Source organism: Hippocampus comes, unplaced genomic scaffold (assembly GCF_001891065.2).
Source record: "Hippocampus comes isolate QL1 unplaced genomic scaffold, H_comes_QL1_v1.1 scaffold335, whole genome shotgun sequence".
Lineage (NCBI taxonomy): Eukaryota > Metazoa > Chordata > Actinopteri > Syngnathiformes > Syngnathidae > Hippocampus > Hippocampus comes.
In genome coordinates, this window is record NW_017805823.1 from 1,286,439 (window position 1) to 1,298,173 (window position 11,735).

Consider the following 11,735-nt stretch of genomic DNA (forward strand, 5'->3'; position numbering starts at 1 on the left):
GAGACAAGTGAACAACTTGGAATAGATTCACAGCTGCAGTTCAGACTTTGAGCAAAGGTTCATCGCATCAAACCAACCCCATCGCTTTTCCATTGGGAATCCATTTTCAAAGCAAATGCTTAATTGGCTTACATCACCTACAACCAAATTCTACAGTGCCAAATTGCTCATAGGAACAAGGAGACCTCACGGAAATGTTGGCTTCTTTCCATTCGCTTTCTGTAAACTCTGACTTATTCCAACATTTCCTGGTACTGTTGTGGCTTGCTAGTTTAACCCCATATGAGCCAGCAACATTCTAACTACTGTATTACATTTAGTTCAGGGTTTGACTTTCCTTTCATCAAATTGGTGGTGTGTGGGGGGGGGGGGGTCACTGATTTCTTCCCTTGTCAGCTACATTAAAATGCACAATACCATAATTGTAAAAAGTCATCTTAAATGTATCAGTATATTTGGTTCCACCATCTAGTAGCTATTTGAAAATCTTTAGATAAAATAAATGCGGCTTTTGTGTTTTGCTGAATGTCTGTGACATTGAAATTAATTCATCATTCTGCTGTAGCAGATAGGCCATCTCTGTTCTGCTGCTCTCCCGAGGCAAAATCTGTCAGTGAGTGAGTGAGACAAATATGAGGCCACATGGCGATTTTATGAGCACATTGGTCTGATTTGCCTCTGCCACTTTTCATCCGTCAACCTCTCAGAACAATTTGAAACTAGCAACAAACCGTGACAGTCGCATGATTTCCATTGTTAGGTGTGGGCGCCGCCAATTTGGGAAAGCTGACTTTTATGGTGGGAGGAGCGGAGGAAGAATTTACCGCCGCCAAAGAGCTACTCAGCTGCATGGGAGCCAACGTGGTGTACTGTGGTCAGGTTGGAACCGGACAGGTAGGGACAGTCAACACTGTCTGTGATTTCTTTGCCACAACTACATGGCTTCAAACAAGCGATGTTTATTTAGACTTGTAAGGTTACAGTCACACTTCAGGACGTAATGCCCAATTCAGATATGTTATATATTTAGCTATTTTTTTGCGAAATTAGTTCTTTTTATGTTCTCATTCTTATTACAAAAACAAATGCGTCAGTGATGTGACACCCATACGCACGAAGCACGACATCGAGTGATAAACGACGTCCTATGGCACAGTCTTTATGGAAGTAAATATGGTTTTGTATGTACTGGGGAGACTCTTTTTCCATCCATCCATCCATCCATTTTCCGAGCCACTTTATCCTCACAAGGGTCGCGGAGGGTGCTGGAGCCTATCCCAGCTGTCTAAGGGGGCAGTAGGCGGGGGACATCCCGAACCGGTTGACAGCCAATCGAATCATCTCATATCGCCACAGTAGTGAGGCGGGAGGAGATAGAAATATTTTGGGCATATGAGGCAAACTATCCTCGAATTTGTCATTTCATGGAGACGTCTACTAAAGATGATGTCACATTATTGCCGCGCTTAATAAATTACCTGTGTGGCTGAATTATTACTAACACCACAAATGTCAACTTCATGTTTCAAGTGGGATGAAAGTAAAAATTTAAAGACAACACCATTACTCAAAACAACTTTGCAGATTGTCTCCCGCCTGCCTGTGCCGCATATTGGGCTTTTGATGTCGGATCTGTACGATAAGCAGTTCATCCTGCAGACATTGCATACATTTATATCCACGTACGAAAGAACCGAGGTTGAATTGAAAAAATCTGAATTGTACTGTTGGCATTGAATGGAAAAATCGCATATAGGCAAAAAAAAGCAGTATAGAGCAGCAGTGTGAACGCAGCCTAAGTGACTTTGTTCAAGTTATTAAACATCATTTTCTCTTTCATTGCATATAGGCTGCTAAAATCTGTAACAACATGCTCCTTGCTATTGGAATGATCGGAACAGCCGAAACAATGAATTTAGGAATCAGGTAACATCATCTGACAGTTGTTATGATGGGCAATCTGTTTGGGAAATTATATGAATTCAAATCCTTTGCAGACTTGGTCTTGATCCGAAACTCTTGGCCAAGATCCTAAACATGAGTTCAGGCCGTTGCTGGTCCAGTGACACCTACAATCCTGTGCCCGGGGTGATGGAGGGAGTCCCTTCTGCGAATAACTACCAGGGAGGCTTTGGCACCCAGCTCATGGCAAAGGTCCGTTCACTTGCTTCCACAGTGTCATGTTAACATGGGCGTGGTTACTTCTCGTCCTTGAAACAAAAGTTGTTAACACTTGCTCAACTGAGATTTTCGAGGTATGCTGAAGTGTTACGCGATTCTGATGACCTCTAATATGATATATGACACTTTGAACTACTTGTATGCGCTGGGGGAAAAAAAGCCTCTGTTGGATTTCCATTACCAAAAAAAGTATGAACTTTGGTTGCACGCATTCAAATCGTGTTTCACCAACATGAATATGTTTGTTTTGTGCAATTTCCATCTTGGTGAAACATGATTTTCATATGTGACCAATGTCCATCCTTTTTTTTTTTTTTTTTTTTTTTTTAATAATATGAAAAGCCAACAGACTCTTTTCTTCACTGTGTATTCCCCAAAAACAGGAGTCAAATTCTGAAGTCTACTGACTAGGTTGCACTTTATTTGTGACCCTCCGGCACAAAAGCGATCGATCGGAAGTCGCACGGCCATGTTTTGAGCCACAGCCCAAAAAGTACCGATTACGTGAAAATGATCGATTTTTCAGATTTATGATTCAGACACCAGAAAAATAAGTTACGATCACTTCCCAATTGGAATTGAAAGGAATTTCTTACTTAAATGACTTTTTAATAAATAAATAAATAAATGTTTTCTTGAGAGGATGCTGCAGCTTCTCAATGAAAAAGACGTTCCAAAAATCAACGAAACTGAAAAGTAAGGAAAACCACATTATGTCTGGTATCAACAGAAATCTCCGGCTTTTCTGCAGCCCTGTGTTGAATTTTAAAACTACATCATGACGCACATCCCACAAAAGAACGTAATGCAGTCCCTCATGGTAGAAACACAATATCCTTGTTGCTACACTAACACTGAAAAGCCACGTCTGCCTTGCTTCACAAAGTTCGCATGCGCAGTTTGAAATTCATGTGGCACTCCCAGGTACAAAATGCATTCCTAAATAATGGTGATTTATTATAAGAATAATATCTCAAAATAACAATAATGTTCAAAAATGAAATTAAAAAAATGTATTTTATACACGTTTCTGTTAGGGTGTATGAAAATTTGGGATTATAAAGATTATTTGATGGGAAATGGGTGGTGGCAATTTCGTTTATTTCTGGTAAGCGCTAGCATGTGTTGCTAAGAGGACATTTCACCAAATTAGTACATTCTCTACATCAATGGGAAGCATTTTTAATGCCCTTTGAGGAAATGTCGATCTCAATTTCTTAAATTTGACTGTTTTGTGCTTGGACGGTCATGAAGTTTAGGATTCTGCAGTAGCTGAGTAACAAAACAAGATGACTGATGACCACATTGCTCTTTGTAGAACTCTTAACTAAATGCTCTTGAGAACGGCAAACAAAGTTTCCTTGTCTTTTTCAGGATCTCGGTCTGGCCCAGAACACGGCCACCAGCACAAAGACCCCCGTTCCACTGGGCTCTTTAGCTCATCAGATCTACCGGATGATGAGCGCCCGCGGTTATGCCAGCAAAGATTTCTCCTCTGTGTTCCAGTTCTTGCGCGAGGAGGAGGGACAGTAATATGTGCCTCTTCCTCTCCATCCCATGCGAGCCTTACCTTAGTGGGCCTGTCGGCACACAGGTCTGTTGCCATATTCTAGTTGGGAAGCGACTTTGGGAGTTGGCAAAGATGGAGCAACATGAGCTCCTTAAAACAACCTTTTACTCGACAATGTGACACTCCTTTCTCTGTTGGAGGCATACTGTCCCACATGCGGAGGTTTCAAAAGGTTGAAGGCTGTCCCAATATCGGCACTTATAACACGATACGTGTTACTTGGGGGTTTCTAAAACAACCTTTTACTCGACAATGCAACACTCCTTTCTCTGTTGGAGGCATACTGTCCCATATGCGGAGGTTTCAAAAGGTTGAAGGCACTTATAACACGATACGTGTTACTTGGGGGTTTTAGTTACAAGAATGAGACGGTGTATTTCTTGTTTGTCATCATTTTCTGTTACTCTTCTCTCTCAATTCGTCGGCGATTGGCAACGCGATTTTAGCACAAGAGTGTTATGTGTCTTGCAAAGAAATAAAGACATGTCTTCTCCTTGAGATTCCTGAAAAACATCTCTCTCTCTCCCCCCCCTCCACACACACACACACACACACACACACACACACACGTTTTATCAACAACTTAGTTTCAAATAGCAAAGTGAATGCACCTTTTAGCTCTTCATTTTTACAATGGTTTGGAATCAAAAGATAATGTTCATGTGCCACATGAGTTTCCTGCCAATTATAAATCTCGTAGTTACTAGTTTGACTCACCCAGTAGTAGCATAAGACGTAACACACTTAAAGAGCTTCACAAGTGGACCCATCTTATTTTTCCATGAGCAAAATAAACCAAGAAACTCTTACCCCAAATAATTCCAATTGATTCAAATACACACTGTAGATTTGTATTGATTTCTGTCCAACCGTTTTTAGAAACTTTGGATGTGAACCATGAGTCATTTCATCCTGACTCGAGAGCGGCATGTTTCTGATCTGCTCCTCCAAAGAGCCACTGAGGGGCCAAGGTGCCACAGGTCATGCGATCACAAGACAAGCCCATAAAAAGTCCATTAAGCACTGTAGGCTGAGAGCTGTGTTGTCATCTGCTTGATAGGTACTGCAAACACCGCAGTACTTTGCTCTCGGGCCTGCGTGCGTGCTGTCGCGCCGATTCGCACCCGTTTATGCTCAACGTGGTTTCTTCTTTGCATTCCGCAGGCACCAGATAACCCCAAAGTACCATATGAGGATCACATGAGACTGATTTAAGTGGTGGGGCATTGTGATTTTTGAGAAATTGTGTAAAAGTGATCATTTGAAAATGTAATCACTGGCTGATTTATAGAAATAAGTGTTGCACATTGATATTTGTTTCCTAAGTCTTTTGAGAAATCATACAATCGATGTGTTTTTGCATAAATGAATATAATTAATTATTAGTAACAGTTCATGAAAGGGTTTCTGAGCAATTTCAGAAGTGAATCAAATTGGTATCTTCCACAGTAATCAGGAAGCCAAGAAGTAAGTGGCTCTCTGTTTTAAAAAGTTTGATGACTTCTGGTTTCATGCAGGATGTTGTGAATTACATTTCGATGAGGATGTGAATAAGATTTCAGCAATAGGAATGTTCTTTCCTTTTTATGAATCACTACGACAAGAGTAGAACCCTGCACCTCCGGGATCATATTGGTTGGTACCAACCAAGTCGATGACCCAGGAAGTAGCCTGATAGCAAAAAAATAAAATAAATCAGTGAAATTAAATACAAAGCTTAATGAATTAATTGAACTTCCATTTTAGTTCAGCCTTGATGGAGGTCGTCGTTAAAATAAAAAATCATCTAATGGTCTAAATTCTTGTCCAGTAACAATATTTTTTTATAGAGAGACACACATTTAATATGAAATGCTAATTATCGAATCTGTTATGTAAATTTACATTAAGATATGCCATATAGATTGCAGTAACATTAAGTGTGTGTGCGTTTTACAGAGACATCACTCTCCTAAATAGAAAACATTTACTGTATTACTATTTTCAGTCGACATCCTCCTATCAAAAGTCCCACCTGGGGTCCATTTGTGGCCCTTCGCTTATTTTAATTGGGTATATATATATATATATATATATATATATATATTCATAAAACGTGTTTTATCTCATAAGTGTTCACACATTTTCAGTTAACCCTTTAAGGATGATTAAATCTAGGTTATCCCCTCCGAAAAGTCCATTTGCCTGTACACGCTATGAACTTGGCCCATAAAAATTTACAGTCTCCAAAAGGTGAGAAAATTCTATTAAAAAACTGTATGAAAGGGCCTCAGATGAAGTTTAACTTGAATTACTTCCTTCAACACGAATGCTCATACTTTTTAAGGTTGTTTTGAGCTTTACGGAGCTAATTCTGTGCTGTTGCTGGCGATTCGACCATTTCGTTCGCATTTCATGTTTTTTTTTTCTTTCTTTCTTTTTGGGAGATGAGACAAATGTTGATTGATGGGCGTTTTTGTGTCCCTGCGTGTGTAAAGCTTCCCTTTTGCTTCGCTATTCCATTGTGTTTGCGGCTCTTTTGTCTTTCAACTTGACCTTGGACTCCAGCCGCGTACTGCATGCCCGCCTTCCGACTACTGCAGTCAGCCAAATGCTGCTATGTCATCGCCTTTTTTTTTAAATTATTATTATTATTGTTTTGTATTTAGTGGGCCTTGAAATATCTTATTCGCACCAGAAGACGGTGATTAATAATTACGAATTAGTTGGACATCTGTGGAAAATATCCTTGGGGATTTTTAAAAAGGACAAAAAGCTGCATCTTGGACTCATTAAGTGCTCAAAGAATGCTTTGAAGGCTGAGGAAGGAGCATGTGCACCCGTGCATCAATAATTCAGAAATTATTCTGATATGTATTACTATTTTCAGTCGACACCCCCCTCTAAAAAGTCCCCCCTGGGGTCTATTTGTGGCCCCTCTCTTTTTTTTTTTGTGTATATATATATATATATATATATATATATATTCATAAAACGTGTTTTATCTCATAAGTGTTCACACATTTTCAGTTAACCCTTTAAGGATGATTAAATCTAGGTTATCCCCTCCGAAAAGTCCATTTGCCTGTACACGCTATGAACTTGGCCCATAAAAATTTACAGTCTCCAAAAGGTGAGAAAATTCTATTAAAAAACTGTATGAAAGGGCCTCAGATGAAGTTTAACTTGAATTACTTCCTTCAACACGAATGCTCATACTTTTTAAGGTTGTTTTGAGCTTTACGGAGCTAATTCTGTGCTGTTGCTGGCGATTCGACCATTTCGTTCGCATTTCATGTTTTTTTTTTCTTTCTTTCTTTTTGGGAGATGAGACAAATGTTGATTGATGGGCGTTTTTGTGTCCCTGCGTGTGTAAAGCTTCCCTTTTGCTTCGCTATTCCATTGTGTTTGCGGCTCTTTTGTCTTTCAACTTGACCTTGGACTCCAGCCGCGTACTGCATGCCCGCCTTCCGACTACTGCAGTCAGCCAAATGCTGCTATGTCATCGCCTTTTTTTTTAAATTATTATTATTATTGTTTTGTATTTAGTGGGCCTTGAAATATCTTATTCGCACCAGAAGACGGTGATTAATAATTACGAATTAGTTGGACATCTGTGGAAAATATCCTTGGGGATTTTTAAAAAGGACAAAAAGCTGCATCTTGGACTCATTAAGTGCTCAAAGAATGCTTTGAAGGCTGAGGAAGGAGCATGTGCACCCGTGCATCAATAATTCAGAAATTATTCTGATATTGTTTAGCATGGACGGCACACCTATACTCACATTTTAAAAGCAAAAACAAAACGACAAAAAAACGGTAACCAGTGTGTTTGTGTGGGTTGATGTGATTATTATCTCCTGTGCAGACCTTGATCATCTCCTTTGCATATCACGTGTCTGTCCGGGGCCAATAACCTTGCGATGGTTCCGTGCGGGTATGGTTCCCCTGCCAAAGAGTCCCTGTCTGGGTGCATTCGGTCGAGGGGGGTTCGAGGAAAAAGAGGCGCACGCGTGCACGTGTCGGGACATGCTATGACCGCGTCATTGCTGCTGCACTCGCACTGGGCCGAGCCGCTCATGTTCGTCTACGACAGCAGCGCGGACGAGCGCGCCAAGAACATGCAGGACGCGCCGTTCCCCGGGGGGAACTTTGCGCCCAACCAGTGCAGGAATCTGCTGGCGCATCCCGCCTCTCTGGCTCCGAGCAGCACCGCCTACGCCACCGGCGACGTGCCCGCGTCCGGCGTCGTGGAAGCGGCCAAGCAGTGCAGCCCGTGTGCGGCCACGCAGAGCTCACCAAACGCTTCCCTCCCGTACGGATACTTTGGCGGCGGTGGCGGCGGCGGGGGCTACTACCCGTGCAGGCCGGTGTCGCACGGCTGCCCCAAGGCCTGCGCGCAGGCCGCCTCTTACGGGGACAAGTACGGGGACTCGTCGGTGCCCGCGGAGGAGTTCTCCAGCCGGGCTAAGGAGTTCGCCTTCTACCAGGGCTACTCCCCGGCTCCCTACCAGGCGAGCTACTTGGACGTGCCCGTGGTCCCCGCGCTGAGTGCGCCCCCCGAGCCCAGACACGAACCCCTCCTGCCCATGGAGCCCTACCAGCCGTGGTCCATCACCACCAATGGCTGGAGTGGCCAAGTATATTGCGCCAAGGAGCAGACCCAGGCCAATCCACTGTGGAAGTCATCTTTGCAAGGTGAATTCATGTTGAGCATTTTTTTTTATTAACGCTTCAAAGCCACGTGTTGAATGAAAATGTTGTCTTGGATAATCTTATTGAATGTTATGATAAATATATTTTTGGCATGCCTCTTTGCATTAAATGCAAGAGGCATTAAAGAGGCATGCGTGGTTTATTTCTTCAGTGTTTCATGTTGTATTTTGTGCTTGTACATTGATTTAAAAAAAATTGGGTTGGATTTTTTTCCCTTTTCAGCAAGAGCACCCCTCCACACGAGGCCAACTGATGACGTAAATTAAGGCGCAGAAATGAAGGGGGGTGAATAAGAGAGAGTTTTAAATGTTTTTTTTCCAGTTCCATGTCATTAGGGAATGCTTAATATTATATTCACACTCTGTCTAAATTAAATGCAAATTTCAAATGTAAAACAATGGACAACGCATGAAAGGAAATCATACAATGTTAGCTTTCCTCCACTTTCATTTAAGAGGAAAACGCCCACGTCCACGAAAAATACAATTTTGAAGCAATTATAGTTTTACTTCTACAATATTTACATTAATTTGTTGTGCAACAATATAAAATAGAGCAGCTATTATTTAATGACATATTTGTTCTTGTGATTTAAAATGATGAAATGTCATAACAACCACTCCTCCAGAGTGGCATCTTTCGTGTCAACATATATTTTTTAAACTTTGAAATGTTTTTGAAATATTTCATTATTTCGTTTTTGTAAAATAAAATTAATAATCACAATAATAGTCAAAATACAGGGTGTCCATAAAGTCTCTTTACCATTTCAAAAATGTATTAAAATGCAATTGATTCGATATTTTATTCAGATTTTTTCTATTGTATTCAGCATTTATTAAAGTTTTTTTTTTTACCTCTTTTAATACACTTCGACATGGGCACCATTAGTTGCACGAAGCACATCAAGACGGTACTCGATTTCTTGCCATGTTCGCTGTAGCATTGCCTCATCAATTGTGGCAATGGCATCAGTAATCCTTTGCTTTAGGTCAGTAATGTCAATTATCTTTGTTCGATACACGATATCTTTATTAAAAGAGGTAAAAAAAAACTTTAATAAACGCTGAATACAATAGAACAAATCTGAATAAAATATCCAATCAATTGCATTTTTAATAAATTTTTGAAATGGTAAAGAGACTTTATGGACACCTTGTACAATCATAATCGTTTCAATTAATATTCGAAAAATATTAAATTACCTTTTGCTACCCCATAAAACGCCATTCAACCCTTAATGTCATCTTGTACCAACAGTTTATTTCGATAGATAGATAGATAGATAGATAGATAGATAGATAGATAGATAGATAGATAGATAGATAGATAGATAGTAGTGAAGAAGAATTGAAAAATGCCATCTTGAATAAGGTGACTATTTGAAAATATTTTCCATGTTCAGCCAAGATAGATAGATGACCCAGTGTGTGTAGGCTACTGCGTGTATGTATAGTAAAAAATAGATCAATTATCAATTATTTCCCCTCCCCCAATAAAATGCCATATTGCATTGGGAGCACTAAATAATCCAAATGTTCCTACTATTTTTCCCAACTCGTCGTTTACTGTTTTGGACATTGTTTTTTATGCTCTTTTGCTCTTTTCATTCTCCAGCATATTTTATTTTTGCAATACAATAGCAATGCTTTCCCGTTTTTCTTTTCACTTTTAAACACGATCAACCTGATTCGTAACGTTCTGAATATTAATGCAAGTACTATATATATGACATATGGTAGATGTTTTTATTCCGTTGTCTTACATTGAGTGTGCGTTCAGTTGAAAGTAACACGTTGCCCCCCCCCAATCGTGCAGCAGACGACACTTGCGGCGTTGGCGCAGACAGCCAAGTGCGTCGTGGCAGGAAGAAGCGCGTCCCCTACACCAAGTTGCAACTCAAAGAACTGGAAAGGGAGTACGCCACCAATAAGTTCATCACCAAGGACAAGCGCAGGAGAATATCTGCGCACACCAACCTGACAGAGAGACAAGTGACCATCTGGTTTCAGAACCGACGCGTCAAAGAGAAGAAAATCGTCAATAAATTCAAGAGCTCCTGTTAGCTTCTCGTCTATTTCGCTTTTGGGGGGAAAAATGGACACAGACGTGCCTTGATCGCAAATAAACTGTGCTATAATTTATTACCTTCACCTTTGCCGCCAGAGTGCCTCCTTTCACGTTTTTTTTCCTCCATCCTCGCCTTTTAATTGGAAACAGTCCACGCGGCGCGTTGACAGAAAGTCGGAACTGTTCGCATCAGGCGATTGATAAACTTCCACGTTTGCCCCACCTCGTTAGAGCCACTGCTTCCCACGCATATTCGTCTTAATTAGACGTCATTGTTAATATTCACAAAAAGTCAAAACCCGAAGTAGTTTTGAAATTGAACGAACAAGCCAGTGGAATTTTGCGAAAACGTTTGATTATCAGTGTTAATGTATAAAACGTCAACATGTCTTCAAGGGTCCATCACAACAAAAGGCTCCATATAAATCAACGTTTTCAGATGAACAAATATGATGCAACAATCGAACAAATCTATTGCAGTTTCTATGCGGTTTGATATTACAGTTTCTATGTGGTTTGATGCTTTTTCAAATTGCGTTACGGGGTAATTCAAGTGCTCCATATGGGACCTAGACACCTCATTTCAATACCTCATCCATGTCTGCCCTTTTATGTTTTTTTGTTTGTTTGTTTCCAATTCCGACCATTAGATGGAAACTTCATCTTTGCAATTGCTTGTAAGAAACATAATGTGTCTGATTATTGAAGTGGTCGTGACTGTGTATTTTTCTTGCCTGTCAGTATTCTGATTTTACAAGGAGAAAAACAAGGAAAAAAAACTAATGTCGAGTGGACGTATTTAAATTTGTAAATATTTTGGGGACATAGCCAAACGAAAATGTTAATAAAGCTGCTTTAAAAGCACGTTTGTGTTTTCGGTCCACTTTTGAAATGATTATTGATGGGATATATTGCCCACTGACATTAAAGTCGTTTCTCGTCATAAACTGACACTTTTATGTTTTAGTCTGAGCTTCCATGTTGAGGCAAATTGGAGTTTGTAGCCATCTAGTGTCCAAAGTCTGCAATTACAGCAACTGCTCTTGTCGGCGGACTTTGCTTCTACATTTGTTGTTCACCTGCGATCGGCTGGCAACCGGTTCAGGGTGTCCCCTGCCGACTGCCCGAAGACAGCTGGGATAGGCTACAGCACTTCTTGTGAGGATAAGCAAATCGGAAAATGGATGGATGGATTTGTTTTTAACTTCACTTTGGAAAC

At 40.6% G+C, this 11,735-nt stretch overlaps 2 protein-coding genes across 3 annotated transcripts in view; both read left to right on the forward strand.

Moving 5' to 3' along the window:
* The window catches only part of hibadhb (3-hydroxyisobutyrate dehydrogenase b), a 6,850-nt gene extending 3,008 nt beyond the window's left edge, over window positions 1-3,842 (forward strand). The window contains exons 5-8 of the mRNA XM_019886309.1: window positions 761-894; window positions 1,850-1,926; window positions 1,998-2,154; window positions 3,556-3,842. Of these exons, the coding sequence (XP_019741868.1) occupies window positions 761-894; window positions 1,850-1,926; window positions 1,998-2,154; window positions 3,556-3,714 (527 nt within the window). The 3' untranslated portion in view covers window positions 3,715-3,842. The remainder of the gene's footprint in view (window positions 1-760; window positions 895-1,849; window positions 1,927-1,997; window positions 2,155-3,555) is intronic.
* A 3,705-nt stretch (window positions 3,843-7,547) lies between these two features.
* On the forward strand, window positions 7,548-11,027 carry hoxa13b (homeobox A13b). 2 transcript variants are annotated; one of them, XM_019886307.1, is made up of 2 exons: window positions 7,548-8,428; window positions 10,265-11,027. In XM_019886307.1, the coding sequence occupies exons 1-2, from the start codon at window positions 7,654-7,656 to the stop codon at window positions 10,510-10,512; spliced, it is 1,023 nt and encodes a 340-aa protein (XP_019741866.1). In that variant the 5' UTR covers window positions 7,548-7,653; the 3' UTR covers window positions 10,513-11,027. The 2 variants fall into 2 exon arrangements, with proteins under 2 accessions (XP_019741866.1, XP_019741867.1); XM_019886308.1 differs by having other exon boundaries at window positions 10,268-11,027.
* The last annotated feature ends 708 nt before the right edge of the window (window positions 11,028-11,735 follow it).

Bases quoted from the DNA above. Each gene is read 5' to 3' on its own strand.
- hoxa13b (XM_019886307.1), top strand. From the start codon at position 7,654: ATGGTTCCGTGCGGGTATGGTTCCCCTGCCAAAGAGTCCCTGTCTGGG. The intron at 8,429-10,264 runs GTGAATTCATGT...CCAATCGTGCAG, and splicing joins GTGGAAGTCATCTTTGCAAG to CAGACGACACTTGCGGCGTT.